General features: G+C 43.2%; 1 protein-coding gene across 1 annotated transcript in view; it reads left to right on the top strand.

The window, feature by feature from the left end:
* Positions 1–17,067, top strand: part of LOC134330290 (neurexin-2-like) — a 395,050-nt gene that overhangs the window by 20,373 nt on the left and 357,610 nt on the right. Inside the window, exons 3-5 of the mRNA XM_063011349.1 lie at positions 7,712–8,138; positions 9,692–10,075; positions 13,487–13,690. Of these exons, the coding sequence (XP_062867419.1) occupies positions 7,712–8,138; positions 9,692–10,075; positions 13,487–13,690 (1,015 nt within the window). The remainder of the gene's footprint in view (positions 1–7,711; positions 8,139–9,691; positions 10,076–13,486; positions 13,691–17,067) is intronic.

Raw genomic sequence — 17,067 nt, 5'->3', positions numbered from 1 at the left:
TATACTGAAACTGTATTGTAAGTCGCTTTGGATAAAGGCGTCTGCTAAATGCTGAAAATGTAAATGTAAGAATTAAAAGTTGGGATACGTTACAAATGGCCATTTGAGGGCCACCATTATGCTGATGTGGCCCTTGGTAAAAATGAGTTTGACACCTCTGATCTACAGTCTTTATTCTACAGATTTACAGTGAAAAACAATAGTCACTTTTTCTTATTTAAAATTGTGTTATTGTTTTTTTTTCCCTTGTGGCACTAAAGAAAAATGTATCATTAGCAGAGTTGATTCTGGACTTACTGTTGTCCTTAATCCAACATCTAACTAAATGTTGAGGAATATCTACAATTAATCCCAAAATGCCCAAGAAGAGAGAATTGATGCAGAAGAAAGGTAATTTAATGAAAGATTGAAAAGCGAATGCAAGTTTGTGCTTCAAGAAGGATAAACGGTACGTCTTTTGTGTTATGAGGCCGTGTCTGTGGTAAAGGAGTACAATATTTAATGCGGAACTAAGTGTGCTAAATTTAGCCTCTAAGAAAAACAGCAAATTGTCCAAGAATTAAAAGGCAGGATACATTACAAACGTCCCTTTGAGGGCCACCATAATGCTGATGTGGCCCTCGGTGAAAATGTTTAACACCCCTGCTCTACAGTCTTTATTCTACAGATTTACAGCGAAAAACTAACAGTCACCATTTCTTATTTAAAATGTTATGTTTTTTTCCTCTTTATAGCACTTGAATTTCTAGCTTGATAATTAAAATGACAACCAAAAGACAAAAAACAACAGAAAAAAAGATAAAAACGGAAAGAAAATCAAAGGAAAAACAGCACTCCTGTTATCCGTTACACTAATCCATCAGTACATTTGTTTCTGCATTGTTTAGTTGCATAGCAACAAGCAAGATGTAGAACTACACATCTGGTAAAATAAATGATTTATGTAAAACGCAGGGATTTCAGATCATACCACTGTTACTGTAATTATTTACAACACTCAACTTCAGCTCGTGTCTAGATCTAAATAACAGCCGTGGTGTTGTTCATGATAACAGACTTCACTTCATGTCATATTGACTAAGTAACAGCAGTGTAAAGTGCAGAAAAAACACTTCATTTATGCAAACGGCCACAAAAAAACTTTTTCTGTGTATTTACTCATGACACCAGTTCTGATTCCAGCTATTGTTGCTTTTAGGAGGCATCAAGAAAGATCTTTTTGTATTTTCTTAGTCACATGGTTCCATCACTCACATGGTGACTAACATGACATTTGCAACTCGGGTCACTGGTATAAATGTATTCAAGCTCGACAGCTGCCTCGTGTGCTACCCGTGCCTTAATGTGTCGCTAAAATGAATCAGTGCTAATGCTAAACACTCAGTTGAGTTATTATACTACACTGAGCAGTGACTGTGCCCTTGGATTCCAGAAGTTTCTCTTCCATTTATCTTCCATGTTGACTAATGCTTTCTTAAGTACAACCAAACGACAAACCGATGGGCAAAGTGATACACAATGAGATCATGATAACAATAAAAATAAACAAACGATTGATTGAGGGCAGCACGATGGCTCGGTGGGTAGCACTGTCGCCTCACAGCAAGAAGGTCCTGGGTTCGATCCCCAGGCGGGGCACTCCTTTCTGTGTGGAGTTTGCATGTTCTCCCAGTGTCTGTGTGGGTTTACTCTGGGAGCTCCGGTTTCCTCCCAGAGTCCAAAAACATGCAGTCAGGTTAATTGGAGACACTGAATTGCCCTATAGGTGAATGTGTGTGTGTGTGTGTGTGTGTGTGTGTGTGTGTGTGTGTGTGTGTGTCTGCCCTGCAATGAACTGGCGCCCCATCCAGGGTGTTACTGTGTGCCTTGCACCCATTGATAAGCTGGGATAGGCTCCAGCACCACCGCAACTCTAATTGGATAAGCGGTTAAGAAAGTGAGTGAGTGAGAATATGCCACTTGATGAGGAACATCTGTATGTATTGTGATTGACCACCTGTGCCACAATTTTCCAGCCAACCCGTACTACAATAAACTGTTTAAGTAAAATGGTTGAGACAGAAATGTATTTATAAAACTCTTCTTGTTACACAGAAGTAAAATTGTTCTCAGGACTTAAAAGTTTTAAATAGAATACAAAGTTTTTCAGAAGCAATGCTGGCAGAATAAAAACATCTGGAAGACCCAAAGTCACGTCATGCAGAGATGACCACCGTCTGGAAGTTACAGTTCTCAGCAAAGGAAAAGAAAAATCTGTCGGAAGAATTCAAGACCTGAGAAAGTAAAACTCATTAAAGAACAACAATTACCAGAAGCTTTTCTGTCTGGAAGATCTGAGTTATAACATTGAAACCACGTCCTTGTTTCTACCCTCACTGTCCATTTTATCAGCTCCACTTACCATATAGAAGCACTTTGTAGTTCTACAATTACTGACTGTAGTCCATCTGTTTCTCTACGTACTGTTTTAGCCTGCTTTCATCCTGTTCTTCAATGGTCAGGACTCTCCCAGGACCACCACAGAGCAGGTATTATTTAGGTGGTGGATCATTCTCAGCACTGCAGTGACACTGACATGGTCCTGGTGTGTTAGTGTGTGTTGTGCTGGTATGTGTGAATAAGACACAGCAGCACTTATGGAGTTTTTAAACACCTCACTGTTACTGCTGGACTGAGAATAGTCCACCCACCAACTAAAAATATCCAGCCAACAGCGCCCCGTGGGCAGCGTCCTGTGACCACTGATGAAGGTCTAGAAGATGACCAACTCAAACAGCAGCAATAGATGAGCGATCGTCTCTGACTTTACATTTACAAGGTGGACCAACTAGGTAGGAGTGTCTAATAGAGTGGACAGTGAGTGGACACGGTATTTAAAAACTCCAGCAGCGCTGCTGTGTCTGATCCACTCATACCAGCACAACACACACTAACACACCACCACCATGTCATTGTCACTGCAGTGCTGAGAATGATAATACCTGCTCTGTGGTGGTCCTGAACATTGAAGAACAGGGTGAAAGCAGGTTAAAAATGTATGCAGAGAAATAGATGGACTACAGTCAGTAATTGTAGAACTACAAAGTACTTCTATATGGTAAGTGGAGCTGATTAAATGGACAGGTATGGCTGATCAGTGTACAGTCTAAGCAATTAAGGGTTAGGGGCCTTGTTTTAAGGTTCAACAACAGCAACTTGCCAGTGGTGGGGCTTGAACCAGCAACCTTCTGATTACTAGTCCAGTACCTTAACCACTAGGCTACGGCTTGCCAGCTGGCACAATTAGCTGTGTGTCTGAGGCAAAAGGGAATTTTAAGGAAATAGTGTTCAGCTCCATTTAGTACAGAATAGGCAGGTACAGAATAGGCAGTTCCACCCCTGCATCACAAGTGTAAGCATTTTTACTCTGTACTAAACATCTGGTCTTATTTGAACACTTTGCTCCTTTTTTAATTCGGGCCCTGAACCTGCGCCAGCTGGCCGAGACCTCGCACCGGAGGAGCAGTCTGAGGAAGCATCTGTGGGAAAGAGAGATTTGAAAAATGTCTAAACTCCAAGCCGTAAAGGATAAAACTCAACAGGCTTATGCGGATAAGCTCGGGTTTTCTCCTCCCAGCCGTCCTCTCGCTCCGTTTCTTTATCTTCTCCTTCGGTTCTGAACTCTATTGCTTCGCTCCCGAGCATATCGGTTATTTACGTCGTGTCCATACCGTCAAAGTTTCGGCTTTACTTTCCTGACGGACAAATTAAAAATTGATTTCCTCTGGAGATTCCAGTTCATCTGGGCAGAGCTTTTCGACTCTGTCTCGTTGACCTCGGGACGGATTAATCACTCCACCTTACTAACCGCTCAGCCATATAGCCGACGTTAGCGTCCCGTTTATCCCCGGTCCCTTGAGCCACGAGCACTGATAGAGACAATAACGTATGTGTTGCAGTGCCAGAGAACTTGACCTCTGATATGAATGCAAAAATGTAACTTTGATCTTGGCATGACCTCACATCTGCACAAATTCCCACAGGCATATGTTGCACATACCATCTTAAAAAAACATAGTCCTTTGTACTGTGTTGCAGATTTAAATGCCTCCAGAACTTCTGTAAGGTTCTGATGTTACATAAGAGGACCTGGATCAATTTATCTCAATAGTGTTTAGTGAGGGCCGCTCAGGTGGCGCAGCGATAAAAACACACACACTGGAACACCAGAGCTGGGATCTCAAATACTTCGTATCAAGTCTCAGCTCTGCCTGCCGGCTGGGCTGAGCAGTCACGTGAACAACAATTGGCCTGTTGTTCAGATAGGAGTGGGACATTAAAGCTGGATAGGGACTTTCTCATAACTAATGCAATTATGACCTCTGCTGGCAGATTGATGATGCCTGCACAGAGACGGGAAAAGAGTGCTGTCAGGGTGTGTCTCTCCGTACACAGTGCTGATCCGCATTGCACTCGTCAAAGGGTAGTTGACAAGATGCATACAGCTGCTGCCCACGTGTCGGAGGGGGCATGGGTTAGCTTCGTTCTCCTCAATCAGAGCGGGGATCGGCATTGATGGAGAGGAAGCGTGACACAATCGGGCAATTGGACGCGCTAAAAGGGGAGAAAAAAGGGAGAAAATGCATAAACAAAATATATATATACAGTTTAGTGAGATTGATGCCGTTCCATCACAAGGCTTTGACCATCTTTCCCTCAGACACAGCCAAGCAATGTCTGTGTGTAGGATTTGAACCCTGGATCCCAGAAGTTGTGGGCTTGCACAATTTACAGCTGTGCTACCTGAGCACCTGGAACTATATCAAATTACTTGGTTAGATACTTTATTCCCTCTTACTGTATGTCACTTCTCATGAAGAGCTTATGTACGTCCATTGCACTTTATAAACACCACTCTGAAGTAAATTGCTACCATCCGTTCTTACTGTATACCCGTAACAAGATTGGGGTGATTGGTGTAAGCCATGCACCTTTGAGATTGGCAGCTTTAACACACCTTTTAAGACAGACAAGCTGCCAAGCTGAGTGAAGCCACCGCCAGTAATTGCATTTTCTCATGTTCCCTTTTCCTGAGCTGGCACCTTTTATTTGGCTCCTACCTTTCCTTTTATTCTTCTGTCACCCTCGCTGACAGGTAATGTGGCTGGTCTGTGTTATTTTCAGAGACACTCAAGTTCACACCCAGCAACAAAGCGTCATTCTTCATTTTAGAACACAGCCTGGTGTGAAAATAAAAAGCTTGTTCGTCTGCATCAGGGCGAGCCTGTTCTCTCACCCGCCTGTAGAACCAGCACATGTAGATGACTTGCAGCAGAAAGCACAGTTTTAGTAGAGTAGATTTTACTCTCAGGTTCAGGAATGTGTAATTTATTACACTGTTTATTTAAGAAACAATGGTTCATAATGAATGAACAAATGAATCAATGAATCAATCAGTCAATGAATCAATGAACGAGAGAATGAACAAACAAACTGATCCAGGATTTGGTCAGTTGGGCGTCATACAGACATGATTGGCTATGTCTGAAGTGGGGGATGGCCGAGGCCCCACTATGGATGGGCGTCCAGTCCAGGGTGTGTTACTGCATTGTGTCCAGTATATACACCGACCAGGCATATCATTATGACCACTGACAGGTGACGTAAATAACACTGATTATCGCTTCATCACGGCACCTGTTAGTGGGTGGGATATATTAGGCAGCAAGTGAACATTTATTCTCAATGTTAATGTGTTAGAAGCAGGAAAAATGGGCAAGTGTGAGGATTTGAGCGAGTTTGACACGGACCAAATTGTGATGGGTAGACGACTGTGTCAGAGCATCTCCAAAACTGCAGCTCTTGTGGGGTGTTCCCTGTCTGCAGTGGTCAGTATCTATCAAAAGTGGTCCAAGGATGGAACAGTGGTAAACCGGAGACAGGGTCATGGGCGGCCAAGGCTCATTGATGCACGTGGGGACGAAGTCTGGCCCGTGTGGTCCGATCCAACGGACGAGCTACTGTAGCTCAAATTGCTGAAGAAGTTAATGCTGGTTCTGATAGAAAGGTGTCAGAATACACAGTGCATCACAGTTTGTTGCGTATGGGGCTGCATAGCCGCAGACCAGTCAGGGTGCCCATGATGACCCCGGACAGGTCGGGGCTGTTTTGGCAGCAAAAAAGGGACACAATATTACAAAAAGGTGGTCTCCTGTATCATGTCTGTATGTAGACACCCGACTGGCCAAACCCTGGATCCTATCAGTGGTTGCCTAGTGCGAAACAGTGTTTGTTCATTTGCTTGTTTATTGATTTATTAATTGATTCATTCATTCATCTATTAATTCATTCATTTTTTACCCCACCATTATTTCTTATGTCAAACACACACACTTTCACTCCTAGGCCAATTTTAGTATCTCCATTTAACCTGACATCATGTTTTTGGACTGTGGAAGGAATCTAAGCAACTGAAGGAAACCCATGCAGACACTGGGAGAACATGCAAACTCCACACAGAAAAGGACAAACTGCTTCGCCTGGAAATCAAACCCAGGACTTTCTAACCCACAAGCCACCCTATGTGTTCACATAGTTTTGGATGTAAAGTGTGCGTTGGATTAACAGAAAAGTGTAGTGTGTTGTGCCGGGAGATAAATCTTTGTGCTGTAGGATTGTATGTGTCCAATCTTTTTTGGTATAAACAATTCTCAGAGCTTGTATAACAGTATTGTATTAAAAAAAATGATGCACGGGTAATTCTATATTTAAATGGTTCACTGTTTGGTCAGATGAATGTGACCAAACAGTGTTAAATTGAGGATTGAGGTGTTTCAACCACACCTATTGATAACCAGTATGCCAGGCCTTTCGAAATAGGCACAAATTCTAACAGACACACTTAAAAATCAATTGGAAAGTCTCAGTGGTGTAACTAGGAGCTCATGGGCCCCAGTGCAAAAAAAAAAAATACAAAAAAAAACAAAAAAAACCCAAATATTATTACATATTTATCGGTGTTTGCTATATATTTCCTGTTTGGCTTGCCATAATACATGCATAATACTTGCAGCCAATGGGGGCAGTGAGGTGGGTGGTTGAGTTAACGTTGTGGAGGGCCCCCCCTCTGCCATGGGCCCCAGTGCACCTGCCCCCCCTGTAGTTACGCCACTGGAAAGTCTTTTGAAGACTGAAGACGGCAATCTGAGCAGCCGACCTTATTATTGCCTATGGTTGTGGAGTAGGATGTCCAGCTCATGGTCAAGTGTCCACATACTTTTGGCTATCCAGTGTACATCTAGCTTCTACTGAATCCCTGACTAAAGTAGGTGTTTTTGGTTAAGGTGAAGCTGTACCCATTTTTATTTTCAGTATTGTTTCTCCAAGGAAGCCATAAAAAGGGTCAATGACAATAAAACCTGGATTCGTCAGCTAGGAGGAATCTCTACTTTGTATTCCTGTGCAGATATTTCTGCTATGTCTATGCAATTTCACCCACTTAAGGAGGAAGTGAGTATTTACCGGGTGTGGACACATTCCCCTCAGGCTTATATCAACCCAAATTTGTCTGTAATGCTAGGCAGCGTGCTACTAAATTTCTGTCAGCATGGACGCTCACAGGATGAAAATAGGACTGTGTTTGTGTGTGTGTGTGTGTGTGTGTGTGTGTGTGTGTGTTTGCTGCTGCACCGCTGACATGCTCTTTCTGTTTCTCTGGCCATCCCTCCTGCAGGTGGTCTACACCAATAACGAGTTTCGGCTGGATCTCTCTCGGTTGGCCGAGCTCCGAGACCCCAAGGTGAACCTGCACGGCGACCTGACCTTCCGCTGCGAGGACGTGGCCGCGCTCGACCCCATCAGCTTCGACACGTCCGCTGCGTACGTCGCCCTTCCTCGCTGGAGCACCAAAAAGACCGGCTCGATCTCCTTCGACTTCCGCACCACCGAGTCCAACGGCCTGCTGCTGTTCAGCCACGGGAGGGTCCAGGGTCCCCGAGAGCGCCGGCCCAGGGTGGACTTCTTTGCCATGGAGCTGCTGGACGGCTTTCTTTTCCTTCTGATGGATATGGGCTCCGGAAGCATTAAGATAAAAGCCAGCAGCAAGAGGGTGAACGATGGCGAGTGGTGCCACGTGGATATCCAGCGAGAGGGAAGGAAAGGTACGAATGAACTCTAAAGAGCGGCGGCAATCAGTTTAAACCATTTTTATTCTTCTCGTAATCACTGCTCTACACATTTCTAGTTTTTCTGTCTGAGATTGTACAATGGGACACACACACACACACACACACACACACACAACTTGAGATTCAGTTTGAAGCTCGCCAGCCATTCTGGGCAGGTTTACAAACTCACAGTATTCACGTAGTCTGCCACTTAAATCAGCAGCCAAAGAGGCTGGTGGAGATGCTATTTACATCCAGACTGAACTGCCATGGAACTGCCGATTTCTGATTTACTGTGTACAGTTCACACTGCTAAGGTTGCCAGGTTTTTCCTTTGTAGTGCACTTGCATTCTTTCTTTTACATCTTCGACATTTAGCAGACGCCTTTATCCGAAGCGACTTACAGTGTTGTGACAGTATACAGTCTAAGCAATAAAGGGCTAAGGGTGTTGTTTAAGGGCCCAACAGCAGCAACCTGGCAGTGGTGGGGCTTGAACCAGTGACCTTCTGATTACTAGTCCAGTATTTTAACTATTAAGCTACAATTGCCCTATACATTTTCATATTTACGTTTTTGGCATTTTGCAGACGCCTTTATCCAAAGCGACTTACAAGCAATTGGGGGTTAAAACCTTTTGTAAGCACTTTGTAGTTCTACAATTACTGACTGTAGTTCATCTATTTCTCTACATGCTTTGTTAGCCCCCTTTCATGCTGTTCTTCAATTGTCAGGACCCCCACAGGACCACTACAGAGTAGGTATTATTTAGGTGGTGGATCATTCTCAGCACTGCAGTGACACTGACATGGTGGTGGTGTGTTAGTGTGTGTTGTGCTGGTATAAGTGGATCAGACACAGCAGCGCTGCTGGAGTTTTTAAACACCTCACTGTCACTGCTGGACTGAGAACCAAAAATATCCAGCCAACAGCGCCCCGTGGGCAGCGTCCTGTGACTACTGATTAAGGTCTAGAAGATGACCAACTCAAACAGCAGCAATAGATGAGCGATCGTCTCTGACTTTACATCTACAATGTGAACCAACTAGGTAGGAGTGTCTAATAGAGTGGACAGTGAGTGGACACGGTATTTAAAAACTCCAGCAGTGCTGCTGTGTCTGATCCACTCATACCAGCACAACACACACTAACACACCACCACCATGTCAGTGTCACTGCAGTGCTGAGAATGATCCACCACCTAAATAATACATACTCTGTGGTGGTCCTGTGGGGCTCCTGACAGTAAATTTATGGCTGATCAGTGTGTGTATATATACAGTATATGCTATGCCTTTCTTGGCCTGTGTGGGGGTGGTGCAAGTGTTGGAAACCCAGCCAGTATTCAATTATTGAATTAGGAGAAAATTGCTTGGTGAAGTTTAGTTGCTTAGTGGGGGGAAAACCCCATATTAACCGTTAGCATTTATCTACTAATTGCCTGATTAGCATATTTTAATATGAAAATAATCCACCTGAATTTCAAATAACTGAATAAACCTTGTTTAAGATAAAATTAAACCATGCATCTCCGCCCTCATCTTCCAGGCTCCATCTCGGTGAATGGCCGCAGCTTACCCTTCTCCACCAACGAAGGAAGCGAGGTCCTGGACCTGGACAGTGACCTGTACCTGGGAGGTCTCCCCGAGGACAGTAAGGTCCTGCCGCTACCCCCCGAGGTATGGACGGCGTCCCTGCGGCTGGGTTTCGTGGGCTGCATGCGGGACATTTTTGTGGACGGACGAAGCCGGGACCTGCGGCGCCTGGCGGAGCTACAGAGCGCGGTAGGGGTCAGTGTTTCCTGCACGCGTGAGACCCACCGGCGCTGCAGCAGCGAGCCCTGCGCTCATGGTGGGCACTGCTATGAAGGCTGGAACCGGCATGTCTGTGACTGCACCGGGACTGGATACCTGGGACCCAGCTGTGAAACCGGTAAGAATGTAAAGGGTTTAAAGCTTTAAAATGTTCGGGGTAGGAATGAACACGTGATGTGTTGTCGTGTTTGTGAAGCTGTTAACAATGACAAAGATTCACTGTGTTCATTGTTCAGGTTTTGCGCTCAGGTGGCATTTCTGACTCGCTTCTGCCCTCTAGTGTAAGTGGGTAGAAGTGCAACGTGAAAAACACAGAAATGATCAATTACTGTTTACACACACATCAATGATCTAACATTAGTCTGACCCAGGGGCTCGTTTATTAAGGGAAGTGCTAATTACAGTCACTTTTGGCTGCAGGTGGACAGTTTAACTGGGAATTTACTACTATTTTACTGTGTTTTATTCTATAGAATTCCGAGTATTGTTGTTGATGTTTTGCTATAAGGGGTCTATAGGGTTGCCAACTTTCAGAACTGGAAATAAGGAACACCCTGGGCTGGCGGGTTTGCAGAAGGCATAGGGTGGGGGATTGGGAGGGGTGGGGGGCTGATATGGAGGGTGTTTACCTGAGCGGGAGCGGGGGGTAGGCAGTTAGGGTTGCACCTATAAAAAATATAACGGGTCTTACACCGTCATAGGAACGTTTTCAAAATGTTTTATTTAGGCTGTTTAACATATATTATTTTTATTCTTTATAATAATAAAACAGAACCATATTTTAGGCAAAACAACATAAAGAACATCATGGAACATTTAGGGGGGCAGTGAGAAAATCTGGGGGTGCAATGCTCACCCCAGCGCCCCCATAGCGCCGGCCCAGCTTGTGTTACTTTAGTTTCGCCCTAAGATGGATTCAAACCTAGGGCGGAAAAACATGCGCGATGCGCTCTGCCCACTGCACTACTCAAACAGCAGGGTGGTTAACAGGTTGTTATGCTGATATGCCTGCGCACACAGCGTTACTAAGACTAAAAGTGAACACTAGTTAAAATAATAACCAAGCGCTTTCTAATTCCCACGGTAGCAGCAGTTTCCTTCTGTTTCATACATATCGCCCCATCTCAGTCTAATCTGCAGCATTTCTCTTACATTTATAAAAATACGGAACAAAGCGCATCCCGTATCAGTTCAATATTATAATTGAACACTGTGTGTTAACACAGCAGAGATTGTGAGCAAATAGTTTTCATTTATTGATGTCCTTCTAACAGTGACACTAATTTCTTCTGCAGAGTCCAAACCCGTCTAAAAACATGTTCAAAATGCTGAAAATGTGACAAAAATCTGTTGGCTCAAAATTGAACACACATAGTTTTAGATGACTCATTTGGTGTAGCAAAAATGTCCATAACGTCATGGAAACAGAGTGATTTTAAATGCACCCTGTTTAAGAAGAGCTGTACATTACATCTATAAAATTAAACATTACACTTAAACAATAAATAAATAAAAAGTTCAAACATTAAAAAAGATAAACACGCCGCTCAGGTGGCGCAGCGGTAAAAAGAAACGCGCTGCAACCAGGGCTGGATTCTGAGAAAGCGTCATATCGAATCCAGCCTTGCTTTACCGGTTCGAAGCTGAGTGGCTATATGAGCAACGATTGGCCGGTTGCTCATGTGGGGGGTGGGACAAAGAACCGGATGTGGGTCTCTCTCTGTCAGAATGCGATTGCGTTCTCTGCCGGCTGATTGGAGGCGCTTACACAGAGATGGGAGAGGGTGCCCTTAGGGTGTGTCTCTCCGCATGCAACGCTAGGTGGCGCCAAACTCGTCAATGTGTGGGTGGCAAAGATGCATCTGGCTGCTGCTCGTGTTTCGGAGGGGATACGGGTTAGCTTCAATCACCTCCGTCAGGGCAGGGTTCGGCATAGACAGAGAGGAAGCACGATGCTAATTGAACAATTGGATGCGCTAAAAGGGGAGAAAAAGGGGTAAAAAAAAAAAAAAAAAAAAAAAAAAAAGATAAACACACAAATACAACAATATTTGCTTTTCATAAAACCAAATGTTATAGAGAATATGCAACCCCAAATCAGAAAAAGTTGGGACAGTAAGAAAAATGCGAATAAAATTAAAATGCAGTGTTCCTTACATTTACTTTGACTTTGTTGTCATTGCAGACTGTATCTCTCTCCATTTCCTCGGCTGCTCCCGTTAGGGGTCGCCGGCGGATCGTGATCCGCATTATTGATTTGGCACAGTTTTTACGCCGGATGCTCTTCCTGACACAACCCTCCCTATTTATCTGGGCTTGGGACCGGCTAGGTACCTATAGGACAATTCAGTGTCTCCAATTAGCCTGGCTGCATGTTTTTGGACTGTGGGAGGAAACCCACGCAGACACAGGGAGAACATGCAAACTCAGCACAGAAAGGACCCGGATCGCCCCACCTGGGGATCGAACCCAGGACCTTCTTGCTGTGAGGCGACAGTGTTACCCACTTAGCCACCGTGCCGCCCTCATTGCAGACAGGATGAACCTGAGATATTTCATGTTTTATCTACTTAACTTTATTTCATTTGTTAATAAACCTCCATTCCTGCATTTCAGGCACTGCAACACATTCCAAAAAAAGTTGGGACGGGGGCAGATTAGGGCTAGTAATGAGGTGAAAAAACTAAATAATGATGTGATTCCAAACAGGTGATGTCAACAGGTGATTGTAATCATGGTTTGGTATAAAAGCAGCATGCAGGATGGGAAAGGATTTGCATATTTCTTCCTCTACAGTGTAAACTATCATGAAAGGATTTAAGAAATCAGGAGGAATTTCAGTGCGTAAAAGCCAAGGGTGCAAGCTTAAGCTGAACGCTTGTGATCTTCCATCCCTCAGATGGCACTGAATCAAGAACCGCCACTCAACAATAGCTGATATAACCACATGGGCAAGGGATTACAAGGAGAAATGCCACTTAAAACTTTACTGTGCAGAAAATGCTTTTCTGTCCCAACTGTTTTGGAATGTGTTGCAGGCCTAAAATGCAGGAATGGATGTTTATTAATAAATGAAATGAAGTTGACCAGACAAAACAAGACATATCTTGGGTTAAAACTGTCTGCAATCAAATAAAGTTAAAGTAAATGTAAGAAACTCTGTGTTTTTGTATTATTTGAACTTTCCATGCTGTCCCAACTTTTTTTTGATTTGGGGTTGTATAATCAGTAGGGGCAGCATGTTGGCCTTCACAAGAAGGTCCTGGGTTCGATTCCCAGGTTGAGCGGTCCGGGTCTTTTCTGTGTAGTGTTTGTATGCTCTCCCCGTGTCTGCACGGGTTTCTCTGGGAGCTCCGGTTTCCTCCCACAGTCCAAAGACATGCAAGTTAGACTAATTGGAGATACAAAATTACCCATGACAGTGTAGGACATTAAACCTGAACTGATGCATGATGGGTAACCTGTAACTACCTGTCCTGTCATGTTAAATTCTGTTAAAATGTTATCATCACCCCCCTCTGTTTCTCAGAGTCGACGGTGCTGAGCTACGATGGCAGCATGTTCCTGAAAGTGCTCATGCCTCGTGCCATGCACACGGAGGCCGAGGACGTCTCACTGCGCTTCATGTCTCAGAGGGCGTTCGGACTGCTCATGGCCACCACCTCCTCAGAGTCCGCCGACACCCTGCGCCTGGAGCTGGACGGAGGAAAAGTCAAACTCACCATCAACTTAGGTAACCTTCACGACCCGGACACGGCCTGCTGTCTGGAGGAGGCATTAACCCTGCTGAGAGTCAGCAAGTCTTCCTTATAGGGGTTTACCATTACATGGGGGTTCTCTTCTCTTCTCTTCTCTTCTCTTCTCTCCTCAACTCTTTTGTTCACTCCTCATCATGTCTTCTTCTGTTTTTTCTTCTTCTTCTTATCCTTTCTCTTCTCTTTTCTTCTCTTTTTCTCTTATCCTCTCTTTCTTCTCTACTCTTTTGTTTTGGGCTCTACTTTTTTTTCTTGTTTCTTCTCTTTTCTTCTCGGCTCATCTCTTCTTTTTTCGTTTCTTTTTCGTTTCTTTTTACTTCTCATCTTGTCCACCTTCTTTCTGGTTTCTTTTCTTCTTAACCTTTCTCTTCTCTACTCTACTCTTCTAATCTCATTATGTCTCTTATTATTTTCTCTTCTCTTCTCTTCTCTTCTCTTCTCTTCTCTTCTCTTCTCTTCTCTTCCCTTTCTGTCTCTTCTCATCTCTTCCCTTGTATTCTCTTCTTGTCTCGTCTCTTCTCTACTCTTCTCTTCTCATCTTGTCTCCTTTCTTCTGTTCTTTTTTCTTACCATCTTTTCTCTTTTCTCTTTATTTAACTTTACTTCTCTTCTCTTCTTGTCTCTTCAGTCTCATCTCTTCTCTTCTTGTCTTGACTCTTTTCTATTATCTTATCACATCTCGTCTCATCTCATTTGTGCTCTTCTCCTCTCTTCTCTTCTTCTCCCATCTTGTCTCTTCTCTTCCTTTCTCGTCTCTTCTCTTTATTTTTTCGTCTCTTCATTTCTCGTCTCTTCGCTTCTCTTTTTGTCTCTTCTCTGCTCTTCTGTTCTTGTCTTGTCTGTTCTCGCCTGTTTTCTTCTCTTTTTCATTTGTACTTTTTCCTTTCTTTTGTCCCCTCCTCTTCTTTAGGCATGTCATCTTTTATGCCATCTTTAGGTTTATGCCGTCTTTATATTTTTGTTCTTTTTACCTTCTTTTTTAAATCTTGTTTGTTTTTTCTCTCGTCCTCATTTCTTTTTGGTGTCCTTTTCTTTTATTTACTTTCATATTGTTTCTTTTTTTCAGCATGGAAAACCCACACAATAGTTTCCACCACCATTCTTATCATGTTTGTTCTCATCTCATCTTGTCCCATTTCCGCTTAGACTGTCTGGGTCTTCTCATCAAATGTAATTTCAAATTGCATCTATTTTTGTCACTTTTGTCTCATCATGTTTCCTTTATTCTCAGTTGGTTCTGTTATATCTGTTCTTATTTCTTTCTTGTGTAATTTCGCTTCTTCTCCTTTCTCTGTTCTTTCCTGTCCCTTCACTTCACTCCATAGCCTCCCTCCATCTTTGCAGCCTTCAACGGCTATCTTGTCTGCAGCTCTCGAGCAGACAGCCAGCGAGACCAGCTCACTTACTGGATTTAGGGTAGTGAGTGGATAATCAGACCCTGAACTGTGAAATCCTGTAGTGTTATTATGAGCTTTCTATTGTCCCTTGATCTACGGCTGACGCTCCGTCTGCTGTCGGTTTATAAAACTGTACAGATTTATATGCTTCCACCACAGCATTTCTGTTTATTCCACCACAACCAGCATCCAAACACCCACATTTCTTTCTGCCCAATTTCATTTGACATAATTATAATCTGCTTTTGACACTCCGATTCTGAACAGCTCTCAGATTCCATGTAGCGTTCGGCTCATATACCAGTAACCCAACACTAGAAGCAAACACGCTGCCTACGGCTTCAGTTTGCCCAAAATGGAAAGCATAAAAAATACAGAATACTGGATGCTGTGTATATTTCAAGGATGGGAGGGGGGTGAAATATACACAGCATGAATTCCTCAGCCCAGCGCTAGAAATCAAGACGTCCTAATTAGGCATTGTATGCTTCATTTGATATAGACATTTCATTCCTGTGTTTTTCTTTTTTTTCTAATTAGTATTATGTTTTGCCCTGCATTGATTTTACCTTGTCCTTATTAAAGGTCAAATATTCTGTCCTGGTTACTTCATTTATTAGTTTTGAGGGATTCAACCATCCATTTAGAACAGAGTAATTAAAACTTACTGCATTATGAAGCACTGTAATGCTTCATACATAAGGGATTCCAGGCATAATTTGGAAAACAAAATGTATGTGTGTGTAAGAACCTGGTCAGTGATGCTGGTCCCTGGCTGTCTGTGCTCACTCTTCTGTAGTGGTTGACAGCTGGAGAGCTCAACACAGCCAATGTGCTTTCAGTATTTATTACAACAAAAAAAATATATGACCGATTAACTATAAGTCAGGCTTATTTACTGTGGTGGCCCAAATAAACCAGTATTATTTTCCTTACAAATTATTTTCCTTTCCTTAAAAAATGTGTAATTGCCTTGAGGTTTGTCAGGTTAGTCTTAAATTTGCCATGATTACTGCCGATCGGAACAGATTATTCACTGGAACAATAATATACAACCAGTGAGTCAAATATTTGGTGGTGTATGCCGCTCAGGTGGCGCAGCGGTAAAACACACGCTGAACACCAGAGCTGGGATCTCGAATACATCAGCTGGGCTGAGCGGCCACATGATCAACGATTGGCCTGTTGTTCAGATAGGGGTGGGATATTAAAAGCCGGATAGGGACCCTCTCATAACTAATGCAATTACGACCTCTGCTGGCTGATTGATGGCACCTGCACACGGGAAAAGAGTGCTGTCAGGGTGTGTCTCTCCGTACACAGTGCTGATCTGCACTGCTCTCGTCAAAGTGAAGGTGACAAAATGCATACGGCTGCTGCTCACGTGTCAGAGGAGGCGTGGGTTAGCTTCGTTCCCCTCAATCAGAGTGGGGATCGGCATTGGTGGTGAGGAAGCATGGCGCAATCGGGCAATTGGATGCGCTAAAGGGGAGAAAAAGGGGAGAAAATGCATAAACAAAATATACAACAAAAAAAATTCTAAAATAAAAAATATTTGGTGGTGTATTACAATAACAAGATTCTGGAATGACTACTGGGCAGAATTGGTCCAACCAGATGTGTTGTTTCTGGCACTGACTTTTCAGCATTGATTTAAATTTTTTAAAATAAATGTTCCCATAAACATAAACAGTTCCAGACATTATGAAAATTCACAGCCTGCTTTGTCATACATGGGCTTTACAAGTGTTAATGCTAATTTGTCAATCGAATAACAGCAGATAATATAATTTTGTAACCTAGGTCATGCCCAACATTGTGGATAATCACAATTCCACACGACATACTTTAAATTCTAATGAAATCACTTGCTGAATTTGGAAATTTCAAAAGACTAAACAGAAACATGTATTATTATCCTGTATTATAACCATATAATGATAAAATGATCACTTTTA

The sequence above is a fragment of the Trichomycterus rosablanca genome, chromosome 16, assembly GCF_030014385.1.
Source record: "Trichomycterus rosablanca isolate fTriRos1 chromosome 16, fTriRos1.hap1, whole genome shotgun sequence".
In the NCBI taxonomy this organism is placed as follows: Eukaryota; Metazoa; Chordata; class Actinopteri; order Siluriformes; family Trichomycteridae; genus Trichomycterus; species Trichomycterus rosablanca.
Note: the sequence above shows the minus strand (reverse complement) of the source record. Positions and strands in the feature narration are given on the sequence as shown.